Source organism: Oncorhynchus gorbuscha, linkage group LG18 (genome assembly GCF_021184085.1).
Source record: "Oncorhynchus gorbuscha isolate QuinsamMale2020 ecotype Even-year linkage group LG18, OgorEven_v1.0, whole genome shotgun sequence".
NCBI classification, from domain to species: Eukaryota; Metazoa; Chordata; class Actinopteri; order Salmoniformes; family Salmonidae; genus Oncorhynchus; species Oncorhynchus gorbuscha.
Window position 1 is genome coordinate 3,938,882 of NC_060190.1, and position 17,334 is coordinate 3,956,215.

At 44.6% G+C, this 17,334-nt stretch overlaps 2 protein-coding genes across 3 annotated transcripts; one reads left to right on the top strand and one right to left on the bottom strand.

Moving 5' to 3' along the window:
* Positions 1-1,180: 1,180 nt before the first annotated feature.
* On the top strand, positions 1,181-8,310 carry pi4k2a (phosphatidylinositol 4-kinase type 2 alpha). The gene is made up of 9 exons (XM_046310452.1): positions 1,181-1,661; positions 4,363-4,563; positions 4,879-5,010; positions 5,379-5,532; positions 5,671-5,729; positions 5,916-6,015; positions 6,208-6,341; positions 6,452-6,511; positions 7,133-8,310. The coding sequence occupies exons 1-9, from the start codon at positions 1,323-1,325 to the stop codon at positions 7,292-7,294; spliced, it is 1,341 nt and encodes a 446-aa protein (XP_046166408.1). The 5' UTR covers positions 1,181-1,322; the 3' UTR covers positions 7,295-8,310.
* Positions 8,281-11,983, bottom strand: avpi1 (arginine vasopressin induced 1). Of its 2 annotated transcripts, none has more exons than XM_046310531.1 (3): positions 11,760-11,983; positions 10,151-10,623; positions 8,281-9,413 (listed from the first exon to the last, which is right to left on the bottom strand). In XM_046310531.1, the coding sequence occupies exons 2-3, from the start codon at positions 10,513-10,515 to the stop codon at positions 9,188-9,190; spliced, it is 591 nt and encodes a 196-aa protein (XP_046166487.1). In that variant the 5' UTR covers positions 10,516-10,623; positions 11,760-11,983; the 3' UTR covers positions 8,281-9,187. The 2 variants fall into 2 exon arrangements, with proteins under 2 accessions (XP_046166487.1, XP_046166484.1); XM_046310528.1 differs by having other exon boundaries at positions 11,824-11,980.
* Positions 11,984-17,334: the final 5,351 nt, after the last annotated feature.

Sequence of the window (17,334 nt, forward strand, 5' to 3'; positions counted from 1 at the left end):
TTATTATGAGGAGCTCCTTCACCTCATGGGGCATATTAAGTTACACAATAAAAAAACAATAAAAACATACACAATTGCCTTCAGGCTAAGTACGAAAAATACATGTTGAGACTTCCAAAAGGTGGCCTATGTCCTTCACTGAATAGTAGGCTAAAGTTGGTGATATAAAGGTGTTTGGATGTATGAAGATATAATGCGATTTTAGGCATTTCATTTTATCATCATTTCTGACACAAGGCCTATCTGAGACTAACTAGACACTGTTTAATTATCTATCAACTTCCTGGTTAAATAAGAAGTTACATTCTAATTCTTCTCCCTCTGGAAATGAATTCATTTGGTCATCATTTACCACTAGTCCATTGATTTGCAGCCATTCTACAAAATCTATAACCTCGGGCCCTATACTATGGCTATGCTATATGCTGCTTGCACACAATGTAAACATCTCACCTCTACAGAATGACTACCTGTAGTTGGCTTATTATAGGGCTATACGCATTTTGCATTAAGTGAACCTTATAGCAGTCTTCTTCCATGACTGATAGTAGGCTATTGATAGAATGATATGTTATTAATACAATACTTATTTTCAGTGCTTTCAAAAGCCATCATCTGACTTGCCTAGTTAAATAAAGGTTCAATTAAATTAAATTCAAAGTCGAGGTCGCTACTCCTAGTGGTGTTCCGGGGGAACTGCAGTGTGGTCGTCAAAATGTATTAAAAAACACGTCCCAGGGATGTGTCCTTTGGGGACCTCTAAACAGAATGTGACTGGCAGAACGGGTGTTGTATGTGGAGGATGAGGGGCTGCAGTAGATATCTCAGATAGGGGGGAGTGAGGCCTAAGAGGGTTTTATAAATAAGCATCAACCAGTGGGTCTTGCGACTGGTATACAGATACGGCCAGTTTACAGAAGAGTACAGTGATGTGTCATATAAGGAGCATTAGTGGAAAATCTGATGGACATCAGTCCCCGATGAAAACGTTTGAATACCACTGATTTATAAAGAGTTTTGATTCGTTGTCTTGTATTTAAATTGTGTGGCACTTGTTTGTCACGTGCTTCAAGGGGGCGTTATGATTCCAGCCAATAGTTACGTGCACAAAGAACCTTGACGGCCGGATGATAGCTCTGATTGGCCAAACACTCCAACAATCACCAACTGGGCCCGCCTCTTCCCGGAAGCTAACTGTCAGCTGATTTGTTTTTATTGACAACGGTGACGTTACATTATCGGTAAATATCCTGAACACAAAAGCTCATCCCTTCGTCTTTCCCCCTTTTCTCTCTACCTATCTTTCCCCCGAGTACCCCGGTATGGACGAAACTAGTCCGTTGGTTTCCCCGCTACGGGACTCCAACGACTTCGGCTTCTGCCCCACCGAGCCCACCAGTCCCCGGGGCGGATTTGGAGGCACGCCGGGCTCGGTGGTTCGCATCCCGGCCGGGAGTCCGGAGCGCAGCCGGGAGAGACAGCCGTTGTTGGACCGGGACCGAGGAGGTTCACCGCGGGATCCGCATAGAAACGACTTCTCGGAGGATCCCGAGTTTCGAGAGATCATCCGCAAGGCGGAACGCGCCATCGACGAAGGGATCTATCCGGAGAGAATCTACCAGGGATCCAGCGGCAGCTACTTTGTCAAAGATTCACAAGGGGTAAGAAAGAGTGAAAAGCATTGAAAGGAGATCACAATCGATCGATTTAGCTAGGTCACCTGAACAGCTATGGATTGCATGTCGTCATATTTAGCTAGCATATATCAAAGATAAGTACGACACTTTGTTTTATTGTTTATGAATGACAACAAGGAGATTGACAAGTCCATTAGTTATCATCCTTGAGTAATGATGTCTTGTGCGTCTTTTTATTGTCCAGAAGGCTTCACTGTTGCAGGTAAATTCCTCCCATCTCACTTTGTACCCTAAAAGTGGACAAGGCCTCTAGTTTGTTTCCTTCAGTATGACCTGTAAATATATCCTCCCAACGGAGAAACCGCCTGGGGAAACCGGTGTCTAACTTCAACCTCCATTGTCCTGTTTGCTCTCTCCAATGTGGCCCCGTTCTGGTGTTGTTTATCGACTGTACTTCCATACAGTAGAGTTGACCCAGTTACAGTCTAGCCAATCTCTTATCTGGAACAGCTGTATCACTCTGGCAACACCAGCTGAGGAGCCTAGTGCCCTCTACTCACTCTCATGTCATGTGTTGGCCTCGACTCGTGGATAGACTTTGTGTGTGTTGGTGTAACGCAGGGACCAATGACTCACAGATGGCACTGTATTCCCTATATAGTGCACTACTTTTGACCAGAGCCCGAACACACACGTACACTCCCACACAGCTTCACGCAACACTGTCTATCCGTCTGCATCGGCAATCAGTCATTGTGACGCTGAACTCATGGGGTTGTAATCACCCACACACTCTTGGTAATAATGATGAATTGTCACGAGGTTTGTTGGGATGGAAAATAGTGCTCTTTCTATTTGATTGAGCTCCAGTCTAGAGAATTCTAACCAAAATCTAATCTTTGGATAGAAACATGAGGGAGAAGCAAACTATGGTGACTTGGTGCACAGACATAGACCGGTACTAGTATCAACTTACCCAACATTTATCATCATCTGAAACTCCACGATGCGGTCACATTTGTTGGTTAAAAATGGAAGTGTCTCTGTGGACTTTGGAAGTCCTGACGTGTGGGGGAATCCACCAGATTTCACTTCCTGTATGTGTAGTTCCAAACAAGCACATTGTCTACCGGAATTGAGCCAGGTCTGTCTATAGTATTGTACCGACCCTGTGTGTATGAGCGCAGATATCTGCTCTGCCATGAAACATGCTCCTGTGCCAGTCGAGTAGTTAACAGAACAGTGTTGGTACAGTATAAAGCATGGTAGTAGTTAACAGAACAGTGTTACTGTATGAAGCATGGTAGTAGTTAACAGAACAGTGTTGGTACAATATGAAGCATGGTAGTAGTTACAGTATGAAGCATGGTAGTAGTTAACAGAACAGTGTTGGTACAATATGAAGCATGGTAGTAGTTAACAGAACAGTGTTGGTACAATATGAAGCATGGTAGTAGTTAACAGAACAGTGTTGGTACAATATGAAGCATGGTAGTAGTTACAGTATGAAGCATGGTAGTAGTTAACAGAACAGTGTTACAGTATAAAACATGGTAGTAGTTAACAGAACAGTGTTACAGTATGAAGCATGGTAGTAGTTAACAGAACAGTGTTGGTACAGTATGAAGCATGGTAGTAGTTAACAGAACAGTGTTGGTACAGTATGAAGCATGGTAGTAGTTAACAGAACAGTGTTGGTACAGTATGAAGCATGGTAGTAGTTAACAGAACAGTGTTGGTACCGTATGAAGCATGGTAGTAGTTAACAGAACAGTGTTGGTACAGTATGAAGCATGGTAGTAGTTAACAGCGTAGCCTAGTGGTTAGAGCGTTGGACTAGTAACCGGAAGGTTGTGAGTTCATACCCCCGAGCTGACAAGGTACAAATCTGTCGTTCTGCCCCTGAACAGGCAGTTAACCCACTGTTCCCAGGCCGTCATTGAAAATAAGAATGTGTTCTTAACTGACTTGCCTGGTTAAATAAAGGTAAAATAAAACAGAACAGTGTTGGTACGGTATGAAGCATGGTAGTAGTTAACAGAACAGTGTTGGTACAGTATGAAGCATGGTAGTAGTTAACAGAACAGTGTTGGTACAGTATGAAGCATGGTAGTAGTTAACAGAACAGTGTTGGTACAGTATGAAGCATGGTAGTAGTTAACAGAACAGTGTTGGTACAGTATGAAGCACAGTAGTTAACAGAACAGTGTTGGTACAGTATGAAGCATGGTAGTAGTTAACAGAACAGTGTTGGTACAGTATGAAGCATGGTAGTAGTTAACAGAACAGTGTTGGTACAGTATGAAGCATGGTAGTAGTTAACAGAACAGTGTTGGTACAGTATGAAGCATGGTAGTAGTTAACAGAACAGTGTTGGTACAGTATGAAGCATGGTAGTAGTTAACAGAACAGTGTTGGTACAGTATGAAGAATGGTAGTAGTGAACAGAACAGTGTTACAGTATGAAGCATGGTAGTAGTGAACAGAACAGTGTTGGTACAGTATGAAGCATGGTAGTAGTGAACAGAACAGTGTTACAGTATGAAGCATGGTAGTAGTTAACATGCAGCACCTGTGGAGAAATTTCTCCCTGTCTCCTCTGCATATTGTAACTTCACTCATCCCATCTTTTACCAATGTTAGATTTGCTCACAGCACAGTTGAGTTTGCAATTAGAAAATGCCTACCTAAATCTCTCTCTGTCTCTCTCTGTTTCTCTTTGTAGAAGATCATCGGTGTGTTCAAGCCTAAGAACGAGGAGCCTTATGGTCAGCTGAACCCAAAGTGGACCAAGTGGCTCCAGAAGCTGTGTTGTCCCTGCTGTTTTGGACGGGACTGTCTAGTCCTGAACCAGGGTTATCTGTCTGAGGCTGGGGCCAGTTTGGTGGACCAGAAACTAGAGCTTAACATAGTACCCAGGACCAAGGTAGGGAGGGGTTAGACACACACACACACACACACACACACACACACACTGAACCAGGGTAGTCTGTCTGAAGCCTGTGCGATCAGAAACTAAATACAGTCCCCGGTGCCAAGGTAGTGGTTAGACACACACACTTAGGCACGCAGGTGCACACACAGGTACTGGGAGGTCCTGCGTCAGGGTTCTTTCTTGATTTCCTTCACTCTCTCACTCTCACTCACACACACTCTCTCTCTCTCCTGTCCTCTCTCTCTACATCTTCTTCACCCTCTCCTTCTCTCCACCCTCTTGCCCCCCACCCCATCTCTCCACTAGGTGGTGTACCTGGCCAGTGAGACGTTTAACTATAACGCTATAGACCGGGTCAAGTCCAGGGGTAAGAGGCTGGCTCTGGAGAAGGTACCCAAAGTGGGACAACACTTCCACAGGATCGGCCTGCCTCCCAAGGTACGTCTGCTGCTTCCTGGTTGTGTTCCAAAGGGTACCCTATTCCCTTTATAGTACACTACTTAGTTCACATACTATTCTTGAACTACAGGCCGCCCAGAGGGAAATGCAGGATGAAGGGTTTTTAAAGTGAATCCTTAATTGAAGTAAAGAGATTTAGCAGATTAAAGTTTTAAAGTTGAGACTTTACTCTAAAACTTCTCTATTATGATCTGTGATTTCCTCTAGATTTGATTACTCTCTCTCTCTTACTCTCTCTCTTACTCTCTCTCTTACTCTTTTCCACCCTCTCTCTCTCCGCTCTCTCTCCCACCCTCTCTCTCTCCCACTCTCTCTCTCTGTCTCGCTCTCTCCCTCCTGTCCTCCAGTTGGGTTCGTTCCAGATCTTCGTTGAGGGCTTTAAGGATGCAGACTTCTGGCTGCGGAGGTTTGAGGCAGACCCCTTGCCAGAGAACACCAACAGACAGATGCAACTACAGTTTGAGAGGCTGGTGGTCCTCGATTACATCATCAGGAACACCGGTACGTAACCAAGGCAATGACGGTGAAGAAAGACAAGCAGGCCGGCTGACAGCTGTGTGAATATGTGACATGTCAATCCCTTTAAGAAATAGTGATGTGGAAGGTGAATTAAAATCTAACACATCTCTGTCTCCACAGATCGGGGAAATGATAACTGGCTTCTAAAATATGACTGTCCCATGGACCAGGGAAACAGGGTAACCACACACCCACACACCAGAACAGGCACTGAAACCTTGTGTGTGTGTGTGTCTGTTCCTTTTTCGGTGTCTGTTCTGGGGGGGGGGGGGGTGTACTCTTATGCACTTATGTCTGACTCAGAGTGCTCTCTTTCCACCTCTCTGTCTATCACCCCTCCTCTCCCCTCCACTCTCTCTGTCCAGGACACAGACTGGGTAGTAGTGAAGGATCCTATCATCCAACTAGCTGCTATAGACAACGGACTGGCCTTCCCTCTCAAACACCCCGACTCCTGGAGAGCCTGTAAGCACCGCCTTCTGCCTCCTCAACCAATCACTGAACAGCTTGTAGAGATGCTCTGACCAATCACAGAGCAGTTTGTAGAGATGCACTTTCCCACTGACCAATCACAGAGCACCCTATAGAAATGCACTTTCGCTGTGACCAATCATTGCATTTCTCACTAAAGTTTGTTCATTTTTTGACCAATCGTAGACCCGTTCTACTGGGCGTGGCTGTCCCAAGCCAAGGTTCCATTCTCCCAGGAGATAAGAGAGCTGGTTCTTCCCAAACTGGCTGATCCCAACTTTATCAAAGATCTGGAGGAAGACCTGTACGAACTGTTTAAGGTGAGGAGGAGGAGGAGGAGGGAGGGAGACAACTTCAAACGGAATTGATTATCCAATCTTTGATGGTGTTTCTATTTGAGTATTTTTGACCCTTGACCTGTGTGTTGTAGAAAGACCCAGGCTTCGACAGAGGGCAGTTCCACAGGCAGATAGCTGTTATGAGAGGACAGGTATGTTTTAAATAAGCCATGCCTCTTTTTAAATAACATATCCCGGAAAACTTCAATTAAACACAGAGTCTCAATACGCCGCCTGTCCATTTTTAATAGCCTGGGAATCGGCACACATTTCAGCAAATAAAAGCCGGGTCTAGATGAATTGTTTACAAGTGAAAGTCGGTGAGTAACCTCATTGGATGAGACAGCAGTGTGGTTTGACGTGGTCGGCTCAACTACAGCCGATACGAGAGACTGAATGAGTGTGAGAATGGTGCAGAAACATGAACTCTGGGGTTACTAGGCAGTCTAGTCTCTGCAAGTCTAACCTGCGATGGATGTGTTACTCTAATGTTTATACTGCTCACAATAAACCGCGTGGTAGTCTTCTCAACCTTTTTATTGGGTAAAAGCTGTGCGCATTAAGGAAATAGAAGCCCGTCTCTAGTAAGCGCTGGTTGTGTTCAGTGATTTGAAGCAAATAAATGTTGAGCTACTAATTGAAGAAATAACTATTTATGTAGAAATAACTTCTCATTCTTTGTAGATTAGTCAGTCACAATTGAACCACAATGCATCACAGATGTCATGCCCTTATGAAGAGTGACCAACCTGTCGGTCTCTCTCTCACCCTAGATCCTGAACCTCAGCCAGGCTCTGAAGAACAGTAAGACCCCCCTCCAGCTGGTCCAGATGCCTCCAGTTATAGTAGAAACAGCCAGAGCACCACAGAGGGCCAACAGTGAGTCTTACACACAGAGCTTCCAGAGCAGGAGACCTTTCTTCACCCGGTGGTAGAGGAGGAGGAGGAGTGAGCAAGTGTGTACGTCAAATGTATATGTGTAAAGGGCAAACGAGTGAGGAGTCTCTCCGCCCGCCCCTCCCTCTCCTACCCCAGCCCCGCCCTCTCCGCCCCGCCCTCTCCTACCCCAGCCCCGCCCTCTCCTACCCCAGCCCTGCCCTCTCCTACCCCAGCCCTGCCCTCTCCTACCCCCAACGGACACAGACGGTATTGAGAATGACTGAGGAAGACGAGGAGGACTGAGGACAAAAGGAAGAGAACGCATATCCCTCCGTCTGTTTGTCTATGTGCCTTGTGTGGATGTCAAAGAAGATGATGACGATATATCTTCCTATAAGGAATGGAGTCTATATGATGGGCTTAGTAAACTCCCTTTCTATGGAGGTGTCCCAAAAGGAGCCCTACTCCCTAGTGCACTACTTTTGACCAGGGCCCATAGGGTTCCATTTGGGAAACAGACACTTAATTCAGCCACTGCAGTTTTAAAGCCTCTCTCCTTCTCTCTCCCCCGGTTTGGGTGAGAAGTGGTGTTGCATTCCTTATGACGGCCACTCTGTGGACAGCAGCAGCCATGCGGACTCATTGCTCTCATGGCTCTCTACTGCCCCCTTTGTCTTCGGATGAGGAACTGCAAGGTACTGCAGCGCATTGACGTTTTAGGGGGCCACATTTGGAGAAACGACGAGGGGAAAAGTAGATCAGATTTTCCTCTCCGCCATTCTGTAGTCAAACACATTTAAGATGTCTCCCATCGCTTCTGTTTACTTTGATTTCTGGTCATTTAAAAAAAAATTTTTTTGTTCTTGTGGGAGAAAGATGGACACGTTTTTTTGAAAACACACTATCAGGACTTCCTGCTGTTGCCACAGATTCTAACTGACCTGAAATGTATTGTGACATTTGCACTGTATAATTTGTATGTAATATATTTAATGAAAGATTATAACACAACTGTATTACATTAATACCATGTATCTTGTCGTTTGTTTTGATAAATGTGTTTTTATTTAGAGCGAAGACTCTTATTTTCCCCTCACGTTATTTGGTGAGGACATTCATCTACTTGTTAGACAAACCTATGCACACAAATTCATATATGCAAGTTTACTTTGACAGATTTGCATGTTTATGTGTCAACCATAACCCTTAAATGGATAGTTCACTCAAACTAAATCTTAGTTTTATTCATTAGTCCACTGTTGGACCACTTTCAGTACAGAGTGACAACTGTCCTGTGTTTTACATCACAGTTAAAGCTGTGTAAATGTCTTCCCATGTTGTTTACACCTGTCCAAGTCCTTTCAGGTTTAGTTGTAGGACATCTACCAGGTATAGCTTTGTTATAGAGAGAACCATTTCTAGTGTTACTGGCTTTTCTACGAAGTCCATGCCTTTGGGATTTTTGGACCACACACAGGCCGTGTTCGAGAGGATCAAAACCGCAATGTATCATGGGCAAATTGTAACTGACCGACTGATCTACAAATAATGAGTTATTTGATGCAAGGTGATTTGTAGATTCGACAGTTGCCTGCAGTCGTTTTGATGCTCTCGAACACAGCCATAGTCACCTGCCAATAGTGTTGTAGATCAGTCTGTCTGCTCTGATCAGTCAGTGAACAGTGACTGAGCAGGATTGATAATGTTCTCAAACAGTCATTGTGATGTTGCCAGTTCTCTCCCTTCCTTTGGTTAAAAGTGACGTCTCGACAAGTAAGGTTAGGTTGACAGTATGGTCGAAAACGTACTTCATTCAACTCCACACATGGCAACTCTGTATTGAATGACACCTCGCTCTGATTGGTGTGAATGGAAAAAGGACCAATCACAGAGCAGCTTTACGACATGTTTTAAGTTCAGCAGGCCAGCGCTCATTTCTCTCCATTGGCTCAGTGTAGAATGCGATGGAGGTAGCGTTCTGGGTCCCTGGTTCCCTCCTGCCTCGTCGCGGCCCCCAGCCTCTCCAGATGGGGTCTCTCTGAGGGCCTCTGTGCGTCCGTCAACGGGGCGCCCCCTTCTGCACCTGTTGACCCACCAGGGAGGGGGTCCAGCTCTCCAATATTACTGGGGTCCTCCTCTTCATTGTCCTCAGGGTGGTCCAAACCCTCCTTAATCCTGGAAGGAGATGAGGGAGAGTGTGAATAGGGGAGGGAGGGAGAGCATAAATGGGAGGGAAGGAAAGAGTGAGGGATAGAGAGAAGGGAAAGTGAGAGGGAAGGAGAGAGGGAGGGAAGGAGAGAGGGATGGAGGGATGAAGGAAAGAGAGATGGAAGGAGGGAGGGAAGAGAGAGGGAGGGAGGGAAGGAGAGAGGGAATTCTCTTTAAAACAAAGTCACAGTGGAGACATATCTGGAAGTGGTATTTCAGGCCCAACCCTGCTTCTACCTATGTGGTTGCTTCAGGGCCTGTATGTATCAAAGCTTTCAAAGTAGTAGTGCTGATTTAGGATCAAGTTTTGCCTTTTGGATCACAAAGAATAAGATTAGATGGACATGGGGGATCTGATCCAAGATCAGTACTATGAGATGCTTGATACATAGGGCCTCAGATGTGCAAACACTGACATGGGATAGAAGAGACCATAGAGATTATTAGAAGCCTGACTACCACTAATTTAATCGATCTGTCAGTTAAACGTAAGTTAAATGTGGAGTCTATCTAGTCAGGTGGAGGATGTAGTTAAAGGATTTGAGCTGATCTGTCTGTTGATGCCAGACCAAATACCCTTGACCTGGTTTCCACTCTCTTTAATTATCTGTCTCTCTGCCTCCTCTTTCCTTCTCTCGTTGTGCTCTCTCTCTCCATCTGTCTCTAACTCCTTTCTCTCCCTTCTATCCCTCCTCTCTCTCTACCTGAGGTGTCCAAATGCTTTCAGCAACTTGGGTTCTCTGTGTCCCTCCGTCCTGATACCACTCCTGCTTCTGGCTCTCACCCTGAAACCCACCAACGCCTGGGCCAGTCCTGCATCCATCTCTCCCTCCTCCTCCTCCTCTTCCTCTCCTCCCTCTCTCCCTCTGTCTCGCTCTTCTCTGCCCCACACCAGTCTTGCCCGCTGCTCTGGGTCCCGGTCCCCGGCCACATGGAACAGCCGTCTTAGCTGACGCAGATTTACCCCCGCGAAGATGTTGGAACATCCCGACTTCCTGCTTCGCCTCTTTTCAGGCTGCCAGAGCAGGGACGGACCTTCCTCCACAGAGGGGGGTTCCGGGTCCTCCATAACCCTCAGAGAGGGGAGATGGAGGGGTGAGGAGGAGAGAGGGAGGGATGAGGTTGATGAGAGATGGATTGAAAGAATAGAGGGATTCCAAGACAACTCCGTCAGCACCTGCAAACAAACAGACATCAACCATTAGTTAAATGTCGCTAGCCCCTGACCTGGGCTGGCAACTGCCCAGCAACCTAGATAGTCTGTTTTGTGGGATGACAGCATTATCCTTGAGCCTCAGACCACACAATGTCTGCATCCCAAAATAGCACCCTATTCCCTATATAGTGCACTCTGGGCCCTGGTTAGAAGTAGTGCACTACATGAGAATAGGGTGCCATTTGGGATGTAGCCAAACACACTCTGTAGGTTGTCAAGGAAACACATGCACACATGCAGTGTAAGCCTGCTTAGAGAGGAGGGAGAGGAAGGAGAGAGGGGGATGGGGGGGGGAGAGGAAGGAGGGAGAGAGCGAGAGAGAGGAGGGGAGAACAGAACGTTTAAAAGCTGGTTGTTGACTCCAACAAGGGATAAAGAGTGGATGTTGGACTGAGGCCCTTTGTGTTGTTACTAAGCAACAGTGAGACATTATCTTATAGTTCAACTATATTACAAGGCACTTATATTAGTATAACACTGGCACTGTCTGAAATACTGATGTTGACAAAAAAAAGGTGAAAGCAAAGTTTAAACAAAGCAACGTTTAATGAGAGGGTGGTGTCTATCAGGCGGAGGTCATGGCTTCATTTTCATAGACACAGGGCTGGCCACAGATACAATGAAGCATGACACTGTCTGATGCGCTAAGATTAGTAAACCTAGTGTAAAATCATGTAATTATAAGTAGTATATAAAATGACCAATTGTTTACATAATGAGTAACTTGATGAATATCATAGATAATAGCCTACATCAAGTACCAACAATCATTATTATGCTTGACAGTCACAGGGGCAGCCACTGAAATGCGGGAATGCCTAGTTATGCCTGGAATTATAATTGACCTTCCCACCCAGCAGCGAAGCGCAATCTGCTCCATAGGCGCGCATTTTGCGAACAGTTTGCTGCAGGCCGCAAGTTTCACGATCGAACATATTTGCTTATAGTATGCCTACCAATAACGTACAAATAATGCTTATAAAATAGCATGACATGTTGTAAATCAACATATAACGTTACCTGCACAACAAAATCAATGAGCTATTAGTCAAGCGGATTTGCTGCGTGACAGCATCATAGAGATTATAAACTCTTACCCCTTCAGCAAGTGAACGCAGTAAAATCTGACACCTGCTCAGGCTCTGAGGAGATGTAGCCTACCTCGCAGATATGGAATTCCATATGGAAATTGACATTATCCGCTATTTTATAGTAGCCTTCTTCTGCTGTCAAAGACGAGAAGCAAACAAAGTTGTTCTGTGTAGTGTGCGCTTGAGCCCTCACAATGAACTCTCTCTCTCACTATCTCATTCTCTCTTTGTCTCGCTCTCTCTCTCGACAACCAATAGCAGCACTTGGGACACAGCACTCCCCTCCTATTCGACCGGGGCGACCCCCTTCTGACCAATCACAGGCTTTGAGAGAGACGCGTCAGCAACTGTTTAGATCACACAGTGTACAAGGTGTGATCTGACATTGACGTCATCGGCGCGTGTGCTTACCTCAAAGCCAGGGTTGCCATGTCATGGAGCGTATTATTAAGCTCCCAATAATAATAGTTTTAATTGAAAACTTTTATTCTGTTGTTACAAATTACGTCGATATTCCTTCTTAATTCGCTAGCTAACGTTGTGGGGGAAAAGGGTTTATTAGAGAAATGTGTCAAATCATCTCTTGCTGCAACAGAAATGTTGACCTAGTATTCTGAACCTGTGGGAGGGTTTTTAAGAGGTTATTGTCATTTCATATGGACCTGGCAACCCTGCTCAAAGCAGAGGGGAAGAAGCCATCAGGAGTGTAATTCATCCATGTGCCATTCCTCCTCCACAGACATATCTATAATCATCATCATAACAGTGTGTAACAAATTGTGTAAGACAGGGAAAATGCATCCGCATGCGTCAGTTCGGCCGGCGTCTAGCCGAAGTCAGTTAGGCGAACCGAACTAGTGTGGTCCCATGCACTCAAAATGCACTGCTCCAAAAAATAAAGGGAACACTAAAATAACACGTCCTAGATCTGAATTAATGAAATATTCTTATTAAATACTTTTTTTTCTTTACATAGTTGAATGTGCTGACAACAAAATCACACAAAAATTATCAATGGAAATCAAATTTATCAACCCATGGAGGTCTGGATTTGGAGTCACACTCAAAATTAAAGTGGAAAACCGGACTACAGGCTGATCCAACTTTGATGTAATGTCCTTAAAACAAGTCAAAATGAGGCTCAGTAGTGTGTGTGGCCTCCACGTGCCTATATGACCTCCCTACAACGCCTGGGCATGCTCCTGATGAGGTGGCGGATGGTCTCCTGAGGGATCTCCTCCCAGACCTGGACTAAAGCATCCGCCAACTCCTGGACAGTCTGTGGTGTAACGTGGTGTTGGTGGATGGAGCGAGACATGATGTCCCAGATGTGCTCAATTGGATTCAGGTCTGGGGAACGGGCGGGCCAGTCCATAGCATCAATGCCTTCCTCTTGCAGGAACTGCTGACACACTCCAGCCACATGAGGTCTAGCATTGTCTTGCATTAGGAGGAACCCAGGGCCAACCGCACCAGCATATGGTCTCACAAGGGGTCTGAGGATCTCATCTCGGTACCTAATGGCAGTCAGGCTACCTCTGGCGAGCACATGGAGGGCTGTGCGGCCCCCCAAAGAAATGCCACCCCACACCATGACTGACCCACCGCCAAACCGGTCATGCTGGAGGATGTTGCAGGCAGCAGAACGTTCTCCACGGCGTCTCCAGACTCTGTCACGTCTGTCACATGTGCTCAGTGTGAACCTGCTTTCATCTGTGAAGAGCACAGGGCGCCAGTGGCGAATTTGCCAATCTTGGTGTTCTCTGGCAAATGCCAAACGTCCTGCACGGTGTTGGGCTGTAAGCACAACCCCCACCTGTGGACGTCGGGCCCTCATACCACCCTCATGGAGTCTGTTTCTGACAGTTTGAGCAGACACATGCACATTTGTGGCCTGCTGGAGGTCATTTTTCAGGGCTCTGGCAGTGCTCCTCCTGCTCCTCCTTGCACAAAGGCGGAGGTAGCGGTCCTGCTGCTGGGTTGTTGCCCTCCTACGGCCTCCCACGTCTCCTGATGTACTGGTCTGTTTTCTGGTTGCGCCTCCAAGCTCTGGACACTACACTGACAGACACAGCAAACCTTCTTGGCACAGCTCGCATTGATGTGCCATCCTGGATGAGCTGCACTACCTGAGCCACTTGTGTGGGTTGTGGACTCCGTCGCATGCTACACTAAAGTGAAAGCACCGCCAGCATTCAAAAGTGACCAAAACGTCAGCCAGGAAGCATAGGAACTGAGAAGTGGTCTGTGGTCACCACCTGCAGAACCACTCCTTTATAGGGGGTGTCTTGCTAATTGCCTATAATTTCCACCTGTTGTTTATTCCATTCGCACAACAGCATGTGAAATTTATTGTCAATCAGTGTTGCTTCCTAAGTGGACAGTTTGATTTCACAGAAGTGTGATTGACTTCGAGTTACATTGTGTTGTTTAAGTGTTCCCTTTATTTTTTTGAGCAGTGTACATTTCTTGAATAGCCTTTCTGGATCTCTTCAAATAGCCATCTACGGCCGAACAAGATAGTGACGACACATCCAAACATGGAAACCGAGGTAAAGTTGGTTTTATTTTCACACATTCGGATATTCAACAGACATCCATCAAACATTCAACAGATATTAATCAAACATTCAACAGACATTTGCCAAAAGCCATTTAAAATGGTAAAAATCAATAATTAATTCACCGTTTGTCACAGATACATAACAGTAGATATGATTTATTCTATAAATGTGTAGTATACTTTTACAACCTTTGCTTTGAGTCGCCATTCAAGGTCTGACTTGATAGAAATACAAAACATCTATAAAGATGTAATTTCTGTCACCGTGTCAACGTGTGCTCGCTCTCCGGCCACTAGATCACCAGGCTGCTCCTTATGGCGCACATCTGTCAACGTTTGCTCGCTCTCCGGCCACTAGATCACCAGGCTGCTCCTTATGGCGCACATCTGTCAACGTGTGCTCGCTCTCCGGCCTCTAGATCACCAGGCTGCTCCTTATGGCGCACATCTGTCAACGTGTGCTCGCTCTCCGGCCTCTAGATCACCAGGCTGCTCCTTATGGCGCACATCTGTCAACGTGTGCTCGCTCTCCGGCCTCTAGATCACCAGGCTGCTCCTTATGGCGCACATCTGTCAACGTGTCAACGTGTGCTTGCTCTCTTGTTGCATATACACTGACTCTGCATGCAATGAACGCAAGAGAGGTGACACAATTTAACTTGGTTAATATTGCCTGCTAACCTGGATTTATTTTAGCTAAATATGCAGGTTTAAAAATATATACTTCTGTGTATTGATTTTAAGAAAGGCATTGATGTTTATGGTTAGGTACACATTGGAGCAATAATAACCAATCGCATCGATTATATGCAACGCAGGACACACCTGATAAACTAGTAATATCATCAACCAAAAAAGTGTGAGAAGTGTTCTTGTCAATTTCTATGGGTGACTGACATCATTGAACTCTTTTTGCAGAAAAAGTTTGTGCATGTGACATCATCGCTATGTCTGTTTCTGTTTTAGTCCAACCAGTCACACCTCCTCCTCTGCACTGTGACGTCACAAACGGCACACGATGACGTCACAATTCCAGTCCGTCTCTCTCTAACTGCTTCTTCTCAATTCAATTCAATTCAATTCAAGGGCTTTATTGGCATGGGAAACATGTGTTAACATTGTATGTTGTCTACCTCACTTGCTTTGGCAAAGTGAATATATAAAGTGAAAAATAACAAAAATTAACAGTAAACATTACACATACAGAAGTTTAAAAACAGTAAAGACATTACAAATGTCATATTATATATATATATACAATATCCACAGAAGTCACAGACCGGCCGACTCAACACATCTCTGGTGCTGCTTCAAACTGAAACAGACGAGAGACAGGTGTAAACAACAGACAGAATAAATTAGAGATAGAAAGAGAAAGAATGAGAGAGATGAGGGAGAGAGAAAAAGATAAGACGAAGAGAGTAGGGCAAGAGTGGGGGTGATGTCATACCGACTCATGAGAACAGAGCTGGGAGCTAAGAATCATTCTATTACACAAGGAATCATTCTATTACACGAATAATCATTCTATAACACTAATAATCATTCTATAACACTAAGAATCATTCTATAACACTAAGAATCATTCTATTACACTAAGAACCATTCTATTACACTAAGATCCATTCTATTACACTAAGAACCATTCTATTACACTAAGAACCATTATATTACACTAAGATCCATTCTATAACACTAAGAATCATTCTATAACACTAAGAATCATTCTATTACACTAAGAACCATTATATTACACTAAGAACCATTATATTACACTAAGAATCATTCTATAACACTAAGAATCATTCTATAACACTAAGAATCATTCTATAACACTAAGAATCATTCTATTACACTAAGAATCATTCTATTACACTAAGAATCATTCTATAACACTAAGAACCATTCTATTACACTAAGAATCATTCAACTACACTAAGAATCATTCTATTACACTAAGAATCATTCTATAACACTAAGAATCATTCAACTACACTAAGAATCATTCTATTACACTAAGAATCATTCTATAACACTAAGAATCATTCAACTACACTAAGAATCATTCTATTACACTAAGAATCATTCTATAACACTAAGAATCATTCAATTACACCCCCAGAGAGAGATACATGTAAGTATGACTTGGAGAGACAAGAGACATGAGAGAAGAGAGAGAGAAAAACTAACAATGTTCTTCTTTAAAAAAGAAAGAATGATCTGATTAGTCAGAAATGGAGAAATATGCAGCTCGTTAACCAAGCCTCCTAATTGAATCAATAACATTTATTATGACATTTTTCACGATTCATAAGATTAATATCAATAACAACTACAATTTGCTCTCAACTTGGGAAGCATCCCCAATGGTACCCTATTCCCTATATAGTGCACTACTTTTGACCAGAGCCCTATGGGCCCTATATAGGGAATAGGGTGCCATTTGGTATGGATTCTGGGACTTAATAATGTGTCTATATTAATCATGTCCTGGCATAAAGTCCAGAGCTTCACCCTGTTCCATTTCTGTCATTATATTTGATTAGTGTTACTGCATGTGTTGTCATGGACTGTTGTAACCAAACTCTGATGGAAAGAGAAATAGTCCCACACGCACGCACACACACAGTTTCTAGGACTCAATTCCATTAGTGCTTGGATTATTGAGGAGAGGAGGAGGAGAGTTCCATTAGCACTGTGTGTATTGAGGAGAGGAGGAGGAGAGTTCCATTAGCACTGTGTGTATTGAGGAGAGGAGGAGGAGAGTTCCATTGAGGAGAGGAGGAGGAGAGTTCCATTAGCGCTGTGTGTATTGAGGAGAGGAGGAGGAGAGTTCCATTAGCGCTGTGTGTATTGAGGAGAGGAGGAGGAGAGTTCCATTAGCGCTGTGTGTATTGAGGAGAGGAGGAGGAGAGTTCCATTAGCGCTGTGTGTATTGAGGAGAGGAGGAGGAGAGTTCCATTAGCGCTGTGTATTGAGGAGAGGAGGAGGAGAGTTCCATTAGCGCTGTGTGTATTG